At 40.7% G+C, this 23,180-nt stretch overlaps 1 protein-coding gene across 1 annotated transcript; it reads left to right on the forward strand.

Annotated features, from left to right (window-relative positions):
• The first annotated feature begins 2,806 nt into the window (after nt 1-2,806).
• timm17a (translocase of inner mitochondrial membrane 17 homolog A (yeast)) lies at nt 2,807-21,619 on the forward strand. Its single transcript, XM_073030462.1, has 6 exons — nt 2,807-2,880; nt 5,443-5,542; nt 12,604-12,667; nt 14,319-14,447; nt 18,935-19,045; nt 20,332-21,619. The coding sequence occupies exons 1-6, from the start codon at nt 2,855-2,857 to the stop codon at nt 20,400-20,402; spliced, it is 501 nt and encodes a 166-aa protein (XP_072886563.1). The 5' UTR covers nt 2,807-2,854; the 3' UTR covers nt 20,403-21,619.
• The last annotated feature ends 1,561 nt before the right edge of the window (nt 21,620-23,180 follow it).

A 23,180-nucleotide genomic window follows, 5' to 3' on the forward strand; every position in this document is an offset into this window, starting at 1 on the left:
TGGCTAATGTTATCCCACTTTTTAAGAAAGGAGGGAGGGAGAAAACAGAGAACTATTGACCTGTCAGCCTGACATTGGTGGTGGGGAAGATGCTAGAGTCCATTATTAAGGATGAAATAGTGGCATATCTAGATAGCAGTGATAGGATTGGGCTGAGCCAGCATGGATTTACCAAGGGTAAATCATGCTTGACTAATCTGTTGGAGTTTTTCGAGGATGTAACCAGGAAGTTAGACGGGGGAGATCCAGTTGATGTAGTGTACCTCGATTTTCAGAAGGCATTTGATAAGGTCCCACATAGGAGATTGGTAGGTAAAATCAAAGCTCAGGGCATCGGGGGGAAGACATTGACATGGATAGAAAACTGGTTGGCAGATAGAAAGCAAAGGGTAGCGGTGAATGGGTGTTTCTCAGAATGGCAGGTGGTGACTAGTGGGGTGCCATAGGGCTCGGTATTGGGACCACAGCTGTTTACAATTTACATCAACGATTTGGATGAAGGCATTGAAAATAACATCAGCAAATTTGCTGATGATACTAAGCTGGGTGGCAGTGTGACATGTGATGAGGATGTTAGGAGAATTCAGGGTGACTTGGATAGGCTGGGTGAGTGGGCAGATACTTGGCAGATGGCGTTTAATGTGAATAAGTGTGAGGTTATCCACTTTGGGAGTAAGAACAGGAAGGCAGATTATTATCTGAACGGTGTAAAGTTAGGTAAGGGAGAAATACAAAGAGATCCAGGAGTCCTTGTTCATCAGTCACTGAAGGTGAATGAGCAAGTGCAGCAGGCAGTGAAGAAGGCTAATGGAATGTTGGCCTTTATTACAAGGGGAATTGAGTACAAGAGCAAGGAAATCCTCTTGCATTTGTACAGAGCCCTGGTGAGACCACACCTGGAGTATTGTGTACAGTTTTGGTCTCCAGGGTTAAGGAAGGACATCCTGGCTGTAGAGGAAGTGCAGCATAGATTCACAAGGTTAATTCCTGGGATGTCTGGACTGTCTTTCGCAGAGAGGTTAGAGAGACTGGGCTTGTACACGCTGGAATTAAGGAGATTGAGAGGGGATCTGATTGAAACATATAAGATTATTAAGGAATTGGACAAGATAGAGGCAGGAAATATGTTCCAGATGCTGGGAGAGTCCAGTACCAGAGGGCATGGTTTGAGAATAAGGGGTAGGTCATTTAGGACAGAGTTAAGGAAAAACTTCTTCTCCCAGAGAGCTGTGGGGGTCTGGAATGCACTGCCTCGGAAGGTAGTGGAGGCCAATTCTCTGGATGCTTTCAAGAAGGAGCTAGATAGGTATCTTATGGATAGGGGAATCAAGGGATATGGGGACAAGGCAGGGACTGGGTATTGATAGTAGTTGATCAGCCATGATCTCAAAATGGCGGTGCAAGCTCGAAGGGCCGAATGGTCTACTTCTGCACGTATTGTCTATTGATACAGCGATTTCAACTGTTCTTTTAAATGTGAGTTGTGCTTCAGTTAGGACTATTTTTGAATGTTTTCTTGTAAGGTTCCACAAACCAAATAATCTCTCAGTGCATCATCAAGCCTATTACTAAACTGACAAATTCTGGCGGGTTTCTTCAGTTGGACTTACCTTCCTTTCGATTCTGCTCATGAAACCTAAAGCATTCTGCAATCAACAACGATTTTGATTCTAAATTTCCTGCATTATGTTCACCTATCAGCAAAGCTCATTTCAATGGGATTGGTTGGAGCACTTAATCTTCTAAGTGAACTGTATGCCTTTCCACCTATTGCACTCAATAACACTCTCTCGCTTCTCATTGGCTATTTCATTTGCTTCAAAATACTGCTCTATGCTTTCAGTATACATCATGCATTTCTCTGTCGTGCAGTAGAATACATCTACCTTTCCAATGTCGCCAGCCATTTCTGCTTTTTTATGATTATCACCCAGTACCCACTGTTTAGGAACCCATGAATTTCATCCGTTTTCTACTTTTTTTTACTTTATCATCTCTCTCTGCCCTTTAGAAGAAATGTATGCTGTGGTTTGTAAAAACTCGAACGTATCCCTCCTCTTGCAAAGAAAAATACGCTGCGCTTTTTGTTTACCTCAAACATCTTTCTCCCCTTTCAAAGAATAAAACGTGCTGCGTTTCAACAGGTAGGGTTCATTTTAAAACAACCGCATCGCCACTGTTAACGTTTTGTAAATCCCAGACACCAATGGGGAAAAAAATGGGAGCCCGGGAAAACGTGTATACTTTGTTTTACTTTAGTGAGAGGCTCCCGTCTGACGTGATGGTGTAATGGCATATGCCATTCATATATTTTACTCGTAATGAATTATGTAAACCAAATGCTTAATCAAACAATATTTTACAATATTACTCAAAGACTACTGAAATATTAAATGCACAACACTATATGTACTTGGATAATAAATTTACTGTGAACGTTGAAATTGTTCTTTGTTATCACATGGGGGTTGTGGGTTGCTGGGGCGACATAGCTCAAAGGATCTACTCCGCGCAGTGTCGCTAAATTTAAAGTGTTATAGTTACACAGTAAATGCATTGCGGGCTGATAACAGGCAGCATTCTTAGCAACGTTAACCTGCTTCTAGAAATTCATACATAGAGGCCTCCAACTCAAAAACTAGATTGCCATGGAATGAGCCGCAACTAACAGTGCTTACAGTTCTCTCTGCCTTCGAGATGCTTCAGGTTGCCCGGAATCGGGGCAGAAACCCTACCTGCAACCCCCATTGGCAAACTTGTCAAGTCTGAGTGCTACAACTTGAGCACATGCGCCCTGGCAGGCCGGCGTGACGCATGCGCACTCGCAGAGGAGCGGCACGTCACCCGGAGGAAGATGGAGGAGTACGCACGCGAGCCCTGGTGAGCCGGGAGCCGGGAGCCGGGAGCCGGGTGACCGTAAACGGCGGGGGGTCGGCAGTTCGTGGGCCATGAAATCACGTCCGAGCCCAGGCCCGCGTCTCTCTCAGGCGCCGGTCGTGGTGCGCGTATCTGTGACCTTCGCAGGGGAAAGAGGATGGCTGGAAGGGTGGGAGCAGCGACTGAGTGACCGGCCGGGCCTTGCCGGAGAGCAGCCACGAGCTGTGGGGACGCTGGTAAAAGGTGAAGACAGCCTCTGGGTGTGGTGTGGCCAGTTGAAGGTCACAGCTGGACCCTTACCTCTGGGTGTGGTGTGGCCAGTTGAAGGTCACAGCTGGACCCTTACCTCTGGGTGTGGTGTGGCCATTTGAAGGTCACAGCTGGACCCTTACCTCTGGGTGTGGTGTGGCCAGTTGAAGGTCACAGCTGGACCCTTACCTCTGGGTTTGGTGTGGCCAGTTGAAGGTCACAGCTGGACCCTTACCTCTGGGTGTGGTGTGGCCATTTGAAGGTCACAGCTGGACCCTTACCTCTGGGTGTGGTGTGGCCAGTTGAAGGTCACAGATCAACCCTTACCTCTGGGTTGGGTGTGGCCAGTTCAAGGTCACAGATCGACCCTTACCTCTGGGTGAGATGTGGCCAGTTGAAGGTCACAGCTGGACCCTTACCTCTGGGTGTGGTGTGGCCAGTTGAAGGTCACAGATCGACCCTTACCTCTGGGTTGGGTGTGGCCAGTTGAAGGTCACAGCTGGACCCTTACCTCTGGGTCTGGTGTGGCCAGTTGAAGGTCACAGCTGGACCTTTACCTCTGGGTGTGGTGTGGCCAGTTGAAGGTCACAGATGGACCCTTACCTCTGGGTGTGGTGTGGCCAGTTGAAGGTCACAGCTGGACCCTTACCTCTGGGTGTGGTGTGGCCAGTTGAAGGTCACAGATCGACCCTTACCTCTGGGTCTGGTGTGGCCAGTTGAAGGTCACAGCTGGACCCTTACCTCTGGGTTTGGTGTGGCCAGTTGAAGGTCACAGATGGACCCTTACCTCTGGGTGTGGTGTGGCCAGTTGAAGGTCAGGTGCCCTCACCTGGTGAGGGTTCCCCAAAGCTGAGGAGGGAGTGGGAGGGAACAGAGTAGATAATACCTAATGATTATCCCTGAAGAAGACGGCAGAGTTTGTTATCGAAGCATCGGTTGTAATCAATAACTGTACCTGGCTTGAAGTCTGAGACGAAGCTATTTGTGGAGAACTCAGTTCAGGAAAAATTTGTTTAGAGACTGGATGCTGTCTAGAGGCAGTTAATAATTTCTCTTTACAGATGCTGCCTGACCCTCAGTGTAGGTTACATGGTCGACACAACATTGTGGGCCGAAGGGCCTGTAATGTGCTGTCGATTTCTCTGTTTCTGTATTCCTCCTGCACTTTGTTTTTGCTATCTTTCATTCAGTGTTGGGCAGTGAGAAAATAAATAACCTTGCTAAATGGTCCTTGAAGGAAGACTGGCCAAAATATGATACAATTTCACTTTGAAAGGGAATTAAATTTAAGTAGTTTAAAATCTTTCTGGTAAAATTAAAATTGTGAAGGTACAAAGGGTGAATTGGCTGTGGTCAATTTGGAAATAACTTTTGAAAGCCTGGCAGTGGACAGGCATTGACCAACATTTAAGAAAAAAATATTTGCAAAAGGGGGAAAAGGTTATTTTAAAGCATAAAGCAGTGTAGGAGTAGTTGGCTATCTCTGGTTGACAGCAGTTTTTAAAGATCAATTATAGGAGAGGCATATAACATTGCCTGAAATAGCAGGAGGAAAAGATCGGCCATTGACTTAGTGATTGGTGGAGTACATACAAAAGTTTTGGTGGCTTACACTTAATACTTCTGGATTAGAGAAAACTTAAACAGGGCAACCTGCCCCCTGTATCCCAATTCTGTTTGTTAGGAGTTTGTACATTCTTCCTGTAGCTAGATGTGTTTCCTCTGGGTGCTCGGATTTTCTTCCACACTCCAACGACATATGGGTCAGTAAGTTGGTCACATGGGTGCAATTGGACAGCATGGGCTAATGTGGGCTGACAGAACCTGTTACAGTGGAGTATCTCAAAATTAAATATGGAAGGGGTTGGAATTATCATAACGTTTATTTATTTGAGATACAGCACAGAATAGGCCTTTCTGGCCCTTCAAACTGTGTCATCCAGCAACTTACGATTTAATCCTAGCCAAATCACAGGATAATTTGCAATGACCAATTAACCTATCAACTATCAACAAGTCCTGACGAAGGGTCTCGGCCCGAAACGTCGACAACGCTTCTCCCTATAGATGCTACCTGACCTGCTGCGTTCAACCAGCATTTTGTGTGTGTAACCTATCAACTGGTGTGTCACTGGACTATGGGAGAAAACTGAACCACCTGAGGAAACCCATGCTGTCACGGGGAGTGGGATTGGTCTGTGTAATTCATTGGATGTTTTGTGGAGGCTTTCCACTTTAGTATTTGTGCACATTTGGTTTTGCTTGAGCAGATACCACTGATGTAACAAGTACGTAATGTCATTTCTTTCTCATTAGCCCATGGAGGATCGTCGATGACTGTGGTGGTGCCTTTACTATGGGTGCCATAGGTGGTGGAATATTTCAGTCTATTAAAGGCTTTAGGAATTCACCAGTGGTAAGTCATTTCACAATCCTGATAAAATTTTCATTTTTTTATGTTCCTTGGTCTAAGATAATGTTCAGTTTCTTTGTACATTCTCCTCACCTTGTTTTTGCATGTGAAGTAATGTATTGCTTTTCTAACATCTCACTAATGTAGAGATAAAGTAGATAAAATTTTGATTTGCTGTATATAAGCAGGAGTCTAAAATCTTGCTTTTACAGTTGTAATGAAGAATGTGAGAATTTGCACTATGAAACTGACAGCAACTTCTGAAATATTTGAATATATGGTAAAATGTATAAAATCCAGAAGTATCTGCTTTTGATTTTCCCATTCCTTTACTGGATGCAATTTAGAGTCGCTCTCGGCATAATTTTGTGAAATTGTTAGAGTCAGTCATAAAGCCCAGAAATAGGCCCTTTTTCATATGCCATCAAGTACTCATTTCCACTAGTCTTATTTATCAACAGTTGGTGAGGAGTTTGCGAAGTGTTCTTGCAGTAAAATAAACTGAAAATGTTATGTAGTTATTATATGAAGTCTAAGTGAAATTTCAATGGCACAGCATATGTTTACTGCTGTTGGCAACTTTTAATTATTGAAAAACTAATATATATCTGATCAGTAATAAATCTGGGTAAATATTTCAAAATATAACCCCAATTTTCACCAAGTTCCAACCTTAATCTTGTCTGATATCAGTGGCGGAAAAGTTATTGGAAGGTATTCTAAGAGGCCGTGTATATAAGTATTTGGATAGTCATGGATTGATTTAAGGATAGTCAGCATGGCTTTGTATATGGTAGGTCATGTCTGATCAATTTTAGAGTTTTGTGAGGAGGTTACCAGGAAAGTGGATGAAGGCAAGGCAATGGATGTTGCCTACATGAACTTTAGCAAGGCACTTGATGAGGTCCCGCATGGGTGGTTGATCAAGAAGGTTCCTTCGCTCAGCATTCAAGATGAGGTAGTGAATTGCCTTTGTGGTAGGGGGTTGTCTCTCTGACTGGAGGCCTGTGGCTAATGTATAGCAGGAATCAGTGCTGGGTCTGTTGTTTGTCATCTATGTGAATGATTTGGATGATAAGGTGGTTAACTGGATCAGCAAATTTGTGGGTGACACCAAGGTTGGGGTTGTGGACGGCGCTGAAGGCTATCATAGTTTGTAGAGGGATCTCCATCAGCTGAAAAAATGGCAGATGGAATTTAATACAGACAAGTGCGAGGTGGTGTGCTTCAGTAGGACTAACCAGGGTACCGCACAGCGTACGGTAGGACACTGAGGAATGTTGTGGAATAAAGGGATCTGGGAATACAGGTACCTGTTTCTTTGAAAGTGATGTTGCATGTCAATAGTGTCATAAAGAAAACTTTTGGCACATTGGCCTTCATAAATCAAAGTATTGAGTGCAGGAGATTGGATGTTATGTTGAAGTGATATAAGATGTTGGTGAGGCCTAATTTGGAGTATTGTGTGCTATTTTGGTCACCTGCCTACAGGAAAAATGTAAATAAGGTTGAAAGGGTACAGAGGGAAATTTACAAGGATGTTGCCAGGTCTGGAGGACCTGAGTTATAAGGAAAGTTGTCTAGGTTAGGACTTTATTCCTTAGAATGTGGAAAATTGAGAGATTTGATAAAAGTATTCAAAATTATGAGGGCGGGTATAGATAGGGTAAGTGCAACCAGGCTTTTTCTACTGAAGTTGGGTAGGACTGCAACCAGAGATCATGGGTTAAGGGTGAAAGTTGAAAAGTTCTTCACTCAGAGGCTTGTGAGAGCGTGGAACAAGCTGCCAACACAAGTGGTACATGTGGGCTTGATTTCAATATTTTAAGCGCATGGATGGTAGGGTTATCGAGGCTATGGTCGTGAAGAAGCGCTGTAAGGATCAGATGAAGAATGCTTTTAGGAAGTGCAAGATCAAACCTGAGGACCTGGAGGATGTTGCTACTGACTGTGTTCGTATTTTGGAGATGGAAAGAACAACCAGAAGACAGCAGAAGAGAACCAGGAGAAAAGCAGCCATGGTTGCCATCACTACCACCACCACTACCACATATACATGTACCACCTGTAATAGAACTTGTGGGGCCAGGATAGGACTGTATAGTCATCAAAGATCTCACCGTTACAGGAGTGGACGTCGTCATCGGATTCCGATGGACAACCGAAGAGTGATCGTGCAGGTCTATGGGAATAAACAGTTTAAAGAGTTTAGGCATGGACTAGATGGGCATAAGGGCCTGTTTCTGTGCTGTACTTTTCTATGACTGCTGTATTTGCTACAAGAGAATTATTTAACATCAATCACTGCCTGAGCAATTTGATACTATAATTTTTGCTGGATTGTTTAGATCAATGTCAAAGGAAAAAGTCAAAAGTTTGTCAAAGTTTTAGTGACATGGTGAATCTACGCAAAATTATAAGAAAGTAGATGTGCCATTGTGTTTTCTTTGTAATGTGTCTCATGCTGGTCTCAGGTCAGATCCTCTAATGTGATAATACCAAGGAATTTAAAGCTACTGATGTTCTCTACCTCCAATCTCCAGTGAGAACTGGCTTATGGATCTGGCTTCCTCCTGTAATTGATAATTAGTTTGATTTTGCTGACATTGAGTGCAGTGGTACCATTCATCCAGATTTTCAGTCTCCCTCCTGCATGCAGATTGGTCACCATGCTCGATTTAGCCAGTGACAGTAGTGTTGTCAGTGAACTTAAATGGACATTGGAGTTGTACTTAGCCCCACTATCAGATATAAAGTGAGTAAAGCAGGGTGCTTAGCATGCAGGCTATGGTGCATGTATACTGATGGTGATTGTGAAGGAGGTACTATGAGATATTTTGTGGACAGCAGATTTCTTTGAATTTGCATTGAGCCAGGCATATGTGTACTCTTAATTCCTTGAATAAAAACTGTGAATTATTTAAGTATTTTTGAATTTGGTGTGTACTTTCCCCAAGTTTCAAACATGCACAAAGATGCAGGTGACCCAACCTTTGATTAAATGCATATGCATATTTCTTCTAAACAGCAGACTACAAAATTCCATCAGTGATCTTGAGATCTCACATTTGACATTTTAATGTGGAGTGGAAGTCATGAGCTCCAGCAGAACAGTTAAGTGTGTCAACGCCATGATTGAAAATGCGGCAGGTGAGGCAGAATTCAAACCAGAGGGATGAAGTCTCCTCTACCCCATCTTGTTGGCGAATAGGTAGTTGCTGGAAAATACGATTTGACGATCTCAGGGCAAAGCTGCTATATCAGAGGCAGATCTCAGTTGTTTGTTGCACTGAAACTTGGTTAACGGCAAATACACCAGATGTAGTGATACAACCGGAGAATTTTATGAATTTTCTAATGACTAAATGTAGGCCATTCTTTTTGCCTCGGGAGTTCTCATACGTGATCCTGGATGCAGTTTACATACCACCAGTGACTGATTATAAGCAAGCAATTGTGAAACTGCATGATGTTGTCTGCAAGCAAGAAGCAGGCCATCCCAATGCAGTTAACCAGGCCTGTTTGAAGAAAACCCTGCCCAATTATCAGCGCGTAACCTGATGCAGCAGAGGTCCCAACACACTAGACTGCTGCTACACTATGATAAGGAATGCCTTTTGTTCCTTACTTAGAAACCATTTTGGCAAGTCGGTTCATTTGGCTGTACTCCTACAACCTGCATACAGACAGAGCCTAAAGAGCAAGGCTCCAGAGATCAAGACAACTAAGATGTGGTCGCAGGAGGCAGAGGAATGGCTATAGGGTTGCGTTGAGTCAGTGGATTGGGCTATATTCATGAATTCATCTGAGGACCTGAATGACTATACCAGGGTCGTGATAGACTATTAAAACAGCCCTGGATGAGTGTGTCTTGAAACCTCGGATGAACAATGAAATCCAGAATTTGTTGTGAGCCAGATCAGAGGCATTCAAGTCTGGAGATCAAGAATGCTGCAAGAGCTGCAGTAATGACCTTCAGAAAGTCATCTCAAAGGCAAAGTGGAGATTCCGGACTAAACTGGCACTTATGAGAGATGTTCAACAGCTGTGGCATGTTCTGAATGCCATAACCTCCTACAAAGTTAAACGTTGTGCCATAGGGGACAGTGAGCTTTGCTTCCAGATGAGCTTAATGCCTTCTGTGCTCATCTTGACCACCAGAACAGGGAGGAACCATTGCACACCCTCATGTCTCCTGATGATCCTTTGGTCTCAGTATCCGAAGATGACGTGTGGGCTGCCTTTAAGAGAATGTATCCAAGGAAAGCATCCAGTCTGGATGGAGTACTTGGCCAGGTGCTGAAGATCTGTGCTGACCAGCTGGTTGGTGTATTCAGATATCTTCAACCTCTTGCTCCGGCAATGCATGGTACCCACCTGCTTAAGCAGGCTTCAGTTGTACCAGTGCCCAAAGTGAGTGCGGTAACCTGTCTCAATGACTATCACCCAGTGGCATTTGCGTCCACTGAAGAAGTGTTTTGAAAGGCTGGTGTTGAAACATATCAGCTCCTGCCTACCATAGTAACACGTCTACAGCAGATGCCATCTCATTGGTTCTTCACGCAATCCAGGATCATCTGGACAGCAAAGGTGCATATATCAGGATGTATTATATAGATTACACCTCAGCATTTAATCCATCATCTCCTCAAAACTAATTAGTAAACTCCAAGACCTGGGCCTTAGTACCCCCTGTGCAATTGGATCCTGGATTTCCTCACTTGTAGACCCCAATCAGTTCGGATTAGCAAAAACATCTAGTCCACAATCTCCATTAGCACAGGAGCACCACAGGGATGTATGTTTAGCCCCCTGCTCTACTTGCTTTACATTTATGACTCTGGCCAAGAACAGCTCCAGCACTATATACAAGTTTGCTGATGACACCACGGTATTGGCGATGAAGCAGCATACAGGAGGGAGATTGAAAATTCAGCTGAGTGGTGTAATAATAATAGCTTCTCACTCAAGGCCAAAGAACTTATTGTAGACTTCAGTAGAGGGAAACCAGAGGTCCATGTGTCAGTACTTATCAGAGGTGGAGAGGGTCAGTAAATTTAAATTTTTGGGTGTCACTATCTCAGGGCACCTGTCCAAATTCCATCATATAAATATATTGCAAAGAAAGCACAACAGCACCTCTATTTCCTTAGGAGTCTGCAGAAATTTGGGATGTCATCAGAAACTTTGGCAAACTTCTATAGATGTGTGCTGACTAGCTGCATTATGGCCTGAAATGAGAACACTAATGCCTAAGAGTGGAAAGTCCTACAAAAGCTAGTGGATTCAGCCCATTACATCATGGGTAATACCCTTCCAACCATTGAGCATATCTACATGAAACATCGCCTAGGAAAGCAGCATCCATCATCAAACATCCTCACACCCAGGCCATGCTGTTTTCTCACTGCTGCCTTTAGGTACAAGAACCAAAGGACTCTCACAACCAGGTTCAAGAACAGTTACTACCACTCAGTCATCAGGCTCTACGCTTATTCTGCTTCTGGTGTTCCCACAACTGATGGCCTCACTTTAAGGACTCTTTATCTTGTTTCATGCTTGTTATTTCTATTTATTTATATTTACATCTGCACAGTATGTTGTCCATTGATCCTGCTTACAGTTATTGTTGTATAGATCTGCTAAGTATACTCACAGAAATGGATCTCAAGGTTGTATGCAGTGACATTTATGTACACTGGTGGTCGCCAACCAGTGATCGATGGGTCAATTTTAGAGAGAGAGAGAGAGAGAGAGAGAGAGAGAGGGGGGGGGAGGGGGAGGGGAAGGGGGAGAGGGACCCCCCCCCCCCCCAAACGGACCGGTGACAGATTGTTACCGGTTTGCGGGGTCTTAGTTCCGTCTTCTGCCTAGTGTGCATGCGTGCAGCTCCCCCGCACTACACACTGTAATTCAATGGTCCCCGTCCACCGGGCCGCGAGGAAACAATATGCGTCAGCTGCACTTTTCCTCATTCCCTGTCACTGTTGAACTTGAACACACGCGAGGTCATCAGTTGCCTGAATGCAGTGATACCCTGGCGGCAGGGATCATTGGTTGGCCTCGGGCAGCCGGCAGGGAGTGCTGTTGCTACTGGCTCGAAGCGTGGACAGATGGGTGCCGCCTCTAAACCTGTTCACCACACCGAATGTTCGTGGGAAACCCAGTGCTAAAATATTCGCAGACGACCTGATTCGGGCTCAGGGTTCCATAAGTAAGAGAGCAGCTAGCATGCTGCGATCTACTGAAACAAACTTTTGTCGGCCGACAGATCCTACAAGGGGGGCGGGTGCATCCTGTTGCACTCCTCGCTCGGTCGGCCGCTCTCTCCAGACTGCGACTGCTGCAGCCCCGGCATGGGGACCTCCGGCCCTTGTCCTCTCACCCCACCCATGGCCAGCCTCACATGGCCAAGGCGGCGGGAGGCTGTCCGAGGCAAAGGAGCCCTCAAAACTGCTTTGGCACCTTGAGTCCAAGCACCCTGCACTTAAAGACAAACCCGTTGAGTTTTTTGAGCGGAAAAAATGTGAGCAGTGCGGGACAGAAGCTATGTACCAAGAGAAGTGAAAACGAAATTGCGGAATAGACTGGACATAAGGAACCTGTATCGGTGTTTTCGGGTCATGTTTGACACCAAACCTGCACCCCCCCACCCCAAGTCAGTCAGTCCGCCCGCAATAATATTGTCAATATTAAACAGGTCCGCAGTGTAAAAAAGGGTTGTACCCCTGGTGTTTATACGTTATTTCTACTTCCGGGTTGCAGGGTTTTACTTCCGGTCTTTTCTGCCCCGGTGCACGTGTGTAGCTAGTTGATCTCGCCTCTCACTAAGGCTGAGTTAGGGGATCTTGGGCTTAAAAAGGTTGGTGACCACTAATGTACACTGATAACTAATATGACATTGACTTTTTGTAGCAATAATGTTATGATGTGCTTTTGAAATAGATTACCAAAGTTACTTATGTAATATTAATTTTGTTACATTCTTATGTAATATTAATTTTGTTACATTTCTTTCCCTTTTGTATCACTTTTGATAATTTTTTTGTCTTTTCTTTAAATAGGGAATGAGTCACCGATTACGTGGAAGTTTGACTGCTGTTAAGACCAGAGCTCCACAGTTAGGAGGTACTTTGGTTGTATTTGCATGACAATAAGCTTGTTTGACCTTTCAAGCTAAACAGTTTTTAAAATGTTAGTTCTCAAAAGGCAGTTCATAATCAGCATTTGGGAAATTATCCACACTTTATAGCTGAATGCTGAGGTATCTGTTCTGTAAGTATCATTGTTCTTTTTGATCTGTCTTGGAAATAAGAGGATTTTGAGCCTGCAAATTATTTACTAAATTATACCAAAAATGCAATGATTTGTTGACTTGGAACTATTGTCTATTATTACCCAAGTCAGAATATGCTCCTGCTTCACTTTGGGATTTCGGGGAGAATGCCGTAGTGTCAAAGGTGCTATCTTTTGAATGACTATTTGTTATGCCGCTGGCATTTAGGGCAGCAGTGAAGGTCCTGCATCTCTGGCGGTGTTCAGGGCTTCTTTCATCATGTCAGTAGCTTTCCTCTCAGTTTTCACTACTGTCCGTCATGAAAATCCTGAGTGGAGACTCAGGAATACCGTCACACTGTTTCCGTAACAATTTTGTTTTACTGGTCAAGGTTGTTAGCCTCTGGCTGAATCCCCAAACCTGGAGGTCAAGTGGACCACTCGTAGTCCCTTTGATCTGTTTGGCGTGGGTGACCCTACCAAAAGCCAAAGCACAAGACCCTAACTCCAGCGAACATCGCTCTTCAAGTCATTGAGGCATGCAAGCCTTCAAACTATGAGCCGTGGTCCTCTTCGAGGGACTATATTTTTGAATGGGAAATACAATTGAATCCTGTTTACCTGTTCAAAATGACAAAACCAAAACTAAAATGAAATGATGAGCTCATAAATTGTTCTGGCAAGCTAAAACTAATTGACCATTTATTCTCCCATTTTGTATTTAATAAAGCATGCAAGAATTTGCATATTGGAAAAACATTTTCATTTAAATAATAGCAGTCTGATTTTACAACGAAGTTAATTGTGAAATGCTTGTGGGGATTTACAGTTTCTGCTTGATTAATACACTTGTCCGTTAGTGAAATTCTTAGTGAAGTCCTCTGCATATAGAGATGTTAGAATAATGCTGATTAATTTCAATATTAATGTCAAAGTTTGTTTGTGTAAACTTAATAGAAATTTCATTTTCATAGCCCTGTCTAGACTTTTCTTGAAATTGCAGTTTGATAAAATGTCTCTGCATTGTGATTTTACCATGTTTTAATTAGGACTTCTTAGAGCAAATCCTTCACAAAAATGTTTCCATCGTACAGAGCTGCAGTATATATATTGCATGCTAATAGTATCATACAAAACATTGCTGCTTCTAATCGAACTTGAATAGAACAACTTTCATTGTATATGCTACTTTGAAATATGTTAGATATTTGTATACATTATTCCCTGCCAAGCACTGGGGATGGGAGGGTTACATCAGTGTGAAAAGTTGGAATGAAAGGCTCTGTTTAAGAACTGTATATTTAATTATGTTCCAGATGTTTAATAAATTTACTGAATACTCAATTTATAATTTTTTTCAATCATGATTTATCAGCATTTTATTGAAATCTTGCAATGAATTAATCAGTTGAATATGTAAAATTAATAATTCAGTGAGTGTAAATACATTCCAATTTTAATTATGTAAGTAATTACCCTTCAATTGATTTTTTTTATATTTTAGGAAGCTTTGCTATATGGGGTGGCTTGTTTTCAATGATAGACTGTGGTTTAGTGAAGGTCAGAGGTAAAGAAGATCCATGGAATTCCATAACCAGCGGAGCTTTAACAGGAGCCATATTAGCTGCAAGAAGTAAGTGAATCTTTTAGTTTCAAAAGGTGAGATCTGTATTTGGGATGCAGTCACTTTGGAAATTGTGCATAGCATTCTGATATTTATTCAAATTGATGGGAAACCAAGGCTGTTAACTTGGAACTCTTATAGAACATTACAAGTCTATATTTTCCTTGAAAGCTTCCAGTCAATTGGAGAGATGAGGAATGTATTTGAAAAAGAAAGATTATTCTTGATGAATCTGTTTTTAATTTTTGACAAAAAGAACTTTGGAAAATATCTATATTCTTTAGTATGTGTACTTCCACGAAGATATTTGACAATCCTCATGAGGTTGTTCACATAACTAGTGCTGTGGATAGGGCTTTAAACTAAATTGTGGGTGCTGGGTTCAACAGACAGGTAAAGTATGAATAAAGTAGAAGGAAAGGAGAGTACAGGAGAAGTTTTGAAAGTTTCCAGAATAAAAAGAAAATACAACTTATAGAAAGGGATAAGTATTCGGGCAACATGGGGACAGATGTGAGAAGGGAGGTGGTGAATACAGGACTGAGGATGTTAATATATTTGAAAGCATGCAGTATATGAAACTAGTTAGATGTGCAATTAAAAACGGGCAGGTACGACATTGTGGGTGTCATAGAATTTTGGCTGAAAGAAGATTACAGCTGGGAGCTAAACATACAGGGCTACCCATCCTATTAAAAAACAGACAAGTGGGTAGAGAGGTTGGGTGCCTTTACTGGAATTAAAGGAAATTAAATCCTTAGCAAGAAGTGACATAGAATCAGAAGATAGAGTCCTTGTGGATATTTTTTTTTTACAAAACTGCAAGAGTAAAAAGTCCCTGGTGGGACTTTGAATGGTAGTCAGGGGATGGGGTTCAAATTGCAAGGGCATGTAAAAAGGCAATCAATATTACAGTGGTTATTGGGAACTTCAGCATGCAGTTAGACCAGGAAAATCAGCTTGGTACTGGATCGTAAATGATGGAATTTATAGAATGTGTATGAGATGGCTTTTTAGAGCAGCTTTTGTTTGAGCTCACTAGGGAAACTGAAATTCTGGATTTGGTTTTGTGCATAGAACCAGATTTGATTAGTGAACTTAAGGTAAAGGAAATCTTAGCAGACATTGATCATAATAAGCTAGAATTCAACCTTGCAGTTAGAAGCAGAAACTAAAATCATATGTCAGTATTACCGTGGAGTCAAGGGAATTAGAGAGGCTTTGAGAGAGGAGCGGGCCAAAGTTGATTGGAAGGGAATACTAGCAGGGATGGTGGTAAAGCAGCAATGGCGGTAGTTTCCTGGAATAATTTGGAAAGTGCAGGATCATTTTCATTCCAAAGAAGCAGCAGTATTCTAAAGGAAGAATGAGGTAATGGTGGCTGACAAGGAAAAGGCTAAGGCAGCATAAAAGCAAACCAGAGATCAGAGGATATTGCAACTATCAGCAGGAAGCTAGAGGATTGGAAGCTTTTAAAGCAAGGCAACTTAAAAAAAAAACAAGGGGAGAAAATATTCAATACGAAAGGAAGTTGGTCAACAGTACAAAAATTACTGAAGGTTTTTTCAAAATATAGAGTAAAATGGAGGCAGCAGTAGACATCTGATTGCTGGAAAATGACACTGTAGAAGTAATGAGAACAAAGAAATGGCTTACGAATGGTTTTGTGTCACTTACTGAGGAGAAGGTGCTTGGGAAGTTGAAAAGTCTGAAGGTGGGTAAATCCCCGGGACCAGATTGAGTAAACCCCAGTGTTGTGAGCGAGATATAGTGGTGATAGTGAAGGCAATAGTGGTGATCTTTCAATAAACACTAGAGTCAGGAATGGTGTTGGAATATCACAAATGCCATTCCTGTCTAAGAATGGAGAGAAGCAAAAGACAGGAAAATATAGACCAGTGAGCCTGACTTCATTTGGTGGTAAACCACCATTGTTAGGGGTGAGGTTTTGGGTACTTGAAAGCACATTATAAAAACCAAAGTCAGTGTAATTTCCTGAAGGAGAGATCTTGCCTGACAAATCTGTTGGAATTCTTTGAGGAAATAACAGACAGAATAGTCGGAGCAGAGTAAGAGGATATTGTTTTTCTTGGATTTTCAGAAGGCCTTTGACAAGGTGCTGCACCTGAGGCTGCTAAGCAAGATAAGGGGAAAGCTACTAGTATAGATAGAAGATTGGCCGACTGGCAGAAAAGGGGCCTTTTCTGGTTGCATGCCAGTGACTAATGGTATTCTGCAGGGATCAGTGTTGGATCAACAACTTCACAAATGTTAATGATCTGGATGATTAAAGGAATTTAGTTCATGTCTACTGATAACTGAATTGAGAGCACAGGAAAACCTGTTGAATGCATGGCAATATTGCCTACACATTTTCTAATGTGAATGTAGCTTGCAGACACTCCCTTTAGTTTTCCATTGACTAAAGAAATTCAGGGAAGATGAGTCCATATTCTGTACTTCTGAAAGGTTTGAGTGGAATATGCACAAATTACATTTTTGAAAACACAACATTGAAAAAAATGTTTGTGCAATTTTAGATCTCAAGTAACTCAATGCCAGCAGTTTTCAAGAGATTTCATTTTTCATTTTTGCTTGTTTAGATTGCGAACTGTACTTTCTTTACAGACCATAAGAACTGTGAACTTTTTCTTAATTGCAAACAGGAGTTTGGAAGTTAGAGAAAAGCTGCAGATACTATGATTTTGTGTTTTTTTTTTTCATTCTGAGAAATTGTCCCATTTATGTTCCTGTACATGTCCTGATTCTCCCACCACCATCAACCACCAGTACAACCTAACAGCCAACACATCTTTCAGCAGATTGGGGGGGGGGGGGGGGGGGGGGGAGGGCGCGTGGAAGTGGAGCACTTCGGCTAAACTTACTCCACTCTTATAATTGTACTAAAACCTTGCCTCTGAGGTTATAATGGTAGTGTAAAAACCACTTATTTCATTTCTTTCTTCTAAAATCAATTTCTAATAGTATAACATCAAAGGATTGTGAAAGTTAAAAATCAGGAATAAATTTTTAACTTTAGAATACACAAATCCTCTATTTCAGCTATGTTCTGCACCTTTTTTCAACAATAAAATCACTTAAAGCTTCATATAAGAAAGTATTATCATTAAAATAGCTTTGACATGTCGACCTTTAACCCACTTTATTTTAGAATAGGTTGATTTACTTAAGTTAATTTTAAATGTCCACGGTTGTCATATGCAGATCTTGCAATAGTGGTTCTGTCTGGTTTCAGTACTCATCTTTTAAGCGTAAGCATAAAAATAGCTAAATGTGTAGGAGGAATATATTTCACATTATTAATACATTGGGCATAGCTTCTGGCCAAATATCTGCAGAAGTATAAGAAATTTAAACCTAGTATTTCCTATTAGTATGGATGTAAATCAAAGGTGCCTGTCATGTTCCCTTTCTCTTTTAACTTAGGTTTGTCCATTTATCTAAAACTGATCTTAAAAGCTCGCAATGTCCTCTAAACAATTATTTTGATAGTGCATTCTAAGCTATAGGTTTTTCCTGTTCTCTATTCTAATATTATAATGTGTTTAATTTTGCATCAGTGCTTCCTTATTCAATATCATTCTCCTGTGAAAAAAGCACATTTCTGTTTTAAACACTATTGAATAACCCTATAATATCCTTTGAAGTGGTAACAGCTTGGGTTTTGAGGGGTTTTGGTTTAATTGTAATTTGTTTTTCTAAGAAAGTAATGTTACAGTAAACCTATGTTTATTGTACCTTATTTCTATTTTTCCCTCCCTTTGTAACAATAATCCACACAGAGACACATGCACAGTTTTACAGTTTTATTTTCAGTATCTCTAAGCATAAAGTAAAGTAAATCCCCCTTTTTTTTGTTGTAATGGTTTATTTGAAAATTGGGCTCTTGTCATTCAGTTTGCTCCCATTAAAAATCTTTTCTATTCATATTTCTTCTAATTAAATTTCATTTGCTGCTGTTTTGCCCCTCCATTATTTCATCGATATACCTATGCAACTTCTGTAGGCTTATGGATTTAGTTTGAATGTTGTTTGCACATTTCTGGACTGTTAATGAATACTACCTTGATATTCCTATTCACACTTTATTTATTGTATCTTAGTAATTTTTTAAATATTTTGCAATGTACTGCAGCCAAAAACAACAAATTTCAAGATATCAGTGATAACAAACCTAATTATGTTTCTGACATTACAGCCAGTCTAGACTTGTCTTGATTATTACTATGAAAATAATATCCTAAATAATTTTGAAAAATTGTTAACTCATTCTTTTTGATCCCAGATTGGGTTTTGATCCTATTTAGCACTCTTCCTGTATTTTCCAAGTTTCTAGACATGTCCATTTGCAATCTAAGTTTCAAATGCCAAGATGGATGTTAATTGTGTTTCTTTTCTGAGCTAGAAATCCATTTAAAAAGTACATTCTCACTGGAGCATTCATTTTAATTCCAACTGTGGCCACTTTCATTTAGATGGCCCAATGGCAATGGTGGGATCTGCTGCTATGGGAGGAATACTACTCGCCTTGATTGAAGGGGCTGGAATAATGTTGACACGATTTGCTTCAACACAATTTCCAACAGGTAAGTTCTAATGCCCATTAAGTGATGCTTTCTGTGTAAACTGGGACAAGTACATAATAAGCATAATCTGAAAAGAAAATAAAGTTGGAAATACATTAGACAATAAGTTTTTCAGATCAACTTTTATTAGAACTCAAGTTAGAAATTACAAATTTTAAAGCATGTTGAGGAAGAGAATAGAGTCCTGTGATACGGTGAAAAACTTTAAAATGGATGGAAATATCATTGCAAATTACCATCTGGTAAACCATGAATTGCTTGTGTAGTTAATATTTACTTTAACCATTTGTATGAGTTAACAGTTTCTACAAATTTTAATGTACACTTTCTAGGTTGAAAAGGGAAACAACATTAAAACAACCTTGTAGATGAGGGAATCCATTTTCTGTACAGTACGTCTGAAACTTGTGTTGGCAGCCAACCTCAGCCATAAACCTGGTCATGCTCCCAGAACAATTAAATTGCCTTTGCAAGTTTGCGAGTGGGAATTTGGTATAAATTGGCACCTTTCAGTATATTTTAATTTATTAAAACTTGTTTGCCAATGTCATTAGTATATTTGTAAAGTCTTACAGTTTGCTCACAAATGGTGAACTCTGAAACTATTTTTTGTGTTGCTGATTTGTATTAAAAGGCTGCACTAGATCATTCTTTACATCAGTATTTTTGGAAGTTTAAAACACCCAGTAAAAATGTTTCACTTTCTGAACAGATTCATTAAAGTTTTCTGCTTGATATCCTATAAAGGTTCTGCAAACTTGTGAAAATTTGTTCATCAAAGCAAACTTGACAGCTTTACTGCTCTAAGCTTGGTAAAGGATAGTTGTAGCAGTGCAAAATTGGCTCTTGATTTTAAACTTTCTTGGCTTAGATCAGTTCAGCCACAGCAGAAATAAAAATAAGCTTCTGAAATCTTTCAAGCCTGATTTGAACCAAATCTTGGTTTTAAACAGTTCCTTAGTGAATTAAAATTAACTTCTGTAGAGAAGGAAGTAAAATACCCAGTTCTCGTGTGGTCATATTTATGATTAATGTAAAAATTAATCCTAGCTGTAGTAAAATCAAAATTACAAGAACCATAGAAACGTTGCTATGTGGAAAAGTTAAGGTAGTAATACATTACTTCTGTAAGCTATAAAACTGCTAGAAACTGGCCTACTTTGAACAAAGATTGTGCTAGATCATATTAAAACGATAACCTGAAAAATCTAACATAAGTAATTCCGCAATTGCTATGAAGGGGGAAGTGGACATTGTATAAGATTTGTTATTTTGACCCCTTGTAGGTCCACAGTTTGTAGATGATCCTACTCAGCTACAAACTTCATCGTTCGGTGAATACAGACAGTATCAGTGACATCCATTTGAATTAATAGTAATTTTCTGGGTGCTGACAAAGCAGACATCCTCTGAAGAATTTCCATACATGGTCACATGAAACCAAGTTTAAGACTATTTATATTGCAAGGTTGGTATGATTAAGAAGGCTTTTGTAGAAAATCTAACCCTACGGAATGATTTTCTATGGCCTTGTAATATATGTATATATGTTCTATGCCAGACATAAGAAATGTTATGTAATTGAGATTATTTTTGTGCCTGAGTTTTATATGTTCTCTGGTGAATATATTTGTAAACAATCTATTGGCATTGTATACATTGTCACTTCAAACCCAGCAAAATATAATGAAACATCTAATCTTGTTAAGTATGTGTTGTACACATTTGGGCACATCATTTAATTCACAAGACATGTTGCTAATTCATCATTAAAGAATTCAAGACAGTTATGATAAAACTTTGTGTGTATTTACAATTTCCTGTGCCGAACTTAAACACAATGTGATATCTCTCCCCACCCCCTTTCTCTTCTCCCATTCTTCCCTTTTTACCCCTTCTCTACTCCTCACCTGCCTATCACTTCCCTCTTGTACCCTCTCTCCTCTTTCTCCTGTGGTCCACTCTATCAAATTTCTTCAGCCCTTTTTCACTTGTTGCCTTCCAGCTTCTCACTTCATTTCCCACCCCCCACCCCACCACCTTATTCTGGCTTTTCCCTCTTTTCCAGTCCAAGGAAGGGTCTTGGCCTGAAACATTGATTGTTTCTTCCTCCATATAGATGCTGCCTGAGCTGCAGAGTTTCTTCAGCATTTTGTTTGTGTAACACAATGTGCTAAGTGTGTTTTGATTATAGCCCAAGTCTTAATTAGGAAATGTAGTTTATATGAAAAGTTAATGTAATTTAAATATGAATTCAGGTGAATAACCAGTTGGGGTAAAATATTTTATATTACAGTTGTTATTGAAAGGTATGTGTTCAACCAACAATGTTTACAAGAAAAATATTAGAATGTCTTTTTCCATTCTAATATTGTACTCAAATTTCACATTTTCATACTTTGTATTGAACTGTAATTGCATCACACATGTTTCCATTTAGAATTAAATACTGCTCAAGGTGGTACTGTGAAGAATATTAACAAAATGAGATGTTAGTGTTTTTTTTTGCTGCTAAATATTGTTCTGGCAAACAAGACTAATTGCATCAATAAATGAAGTATGTTATTATATTGATTTTTGTTTCCACTGCTGCCAAATGATTTGATTGAAATGCTCCATAGAAATATGGAAATGTTGGTACAATGGATGAGTCTTTCAGCGTCTGGTGTTTTCTCTATGATTACTCTTTCAGGAGTGCTTAACAACCTAAGTGTACTACTAATCTACACATTTTTGCAAAACAGGCTTTTACACCTGAAAATAGGAAGTTGTGCATCCAAAAAAGAGAAACCACATCTAACAATCATGGTGTTTAGCTTGTCATTGAGTCATAGAAGGTACAGGACAGAAACAGGCCCTTCAGTCCATCTAGCTGTGCCAATACATTTAAACTACGTGCTCCCGTCAACCTGCACTAGAGTCATAGCCCTTTGTACAGCTACCATCCATGTACCTATCCAAACTTCTCATAAACATTGAAATTGAGCACCATTTATGGTGGCAGCTTGTTCCACAGTCTCATGACTTTGAGTGAAGAAGTTTCCCCTCATACTTCACCCATGAACGTTAGTTGTAGTCCCATCTAACCTCAGTGGAAAAAGCCTGCTTGAATTTATCCTTTCTATACCCCTCATAATTTTGTACACTTCTATCAAATCTCCTCTCAATCTTCTACGTTCCAAAGGAATAATGTCTTAACCTGTTCAATCTTTCCCTATAACTCATGTCCTCCAGTCCCAGCAACATCCTTTTAAATTTTCTCTGTACTCTTCCAGCCTTATTTACATTTATTTTGTAGGTTGATGACCAAAACTGTGCACAACACTCCAAAGTAGGCTTCACCAACGTCTTGTATAACTTAAACATAACATCCCATCTCCTGTACTCAGTGCTGAAATTTAATGCCAATGTGCCAAAAGCTTTCTTTACAACCAACCCTATCTACTTGTGCTGCTTTAAATAAATTGTGGACCTATCTTCCCAGATTCATTTGTTCTACAGCACTCTTCAGGAGTCAACTGTTCACTATGTAAAACCTACTCTGGTTGGTCCTACTGAAGTGCAAACCTTGCATTTATTCGCATTAAATTCCATCTGCCATTTTTCCAGCTGGTCCAGATCCCGCTGTAAGCTGTCTTCCTCTCTATCAACTACACCCCCATCTTGGTGTCAACTGGTTTGTCGATCCAGATCATTGATACATATGACAAACAACGTGGCCCACCAGTGACCCCTGCAGCCCACCACCAGTCACTGGCCTCCATTCAGAGAGGTTACCATCTACTACCATTCTCTGGCTTCTCCCACAAAAGCCAATGTCAAGCCAATTTACTACCTCATCTTGAGTGACGAGCGACAGAACCTTCTTGACCAACCTCCCATGCGGAACCTTATCAAATGTCTTGCTGAAGTCAATGTAGATAATCATCTACTGCCTTGCCATCATCAATTTCCCTGGTAACTTCCTTGAAAAACTCTTAAGATTGGTTAGACATGATCAACCATGCACGAAGCTGTGGTGACTATCCCTAAACTATTGATAAATACTCATGTTTCCTGTCCCTTGGAATACCTTCCAATAACCTCACTACTGATGTCAGGCCCACTGGCCTATAATTTCCTGATTTATTTTTAG

The sequence above is a fragment of the Hemitrygon akajei genome, chromosome 27, assembly GCF_048418815.1.
Source record: "Hemitrygon akajei chromosome 27, sHemAka1.3, whole genome shotgun sequence".
NCBI classification, from domain to species: Eukaryota; Metazoa; Chordata; class Chondrichthyes; order Myliobatiformes; family Dasyatidae; genus Hemitrygon; species Hemitrygon akajei.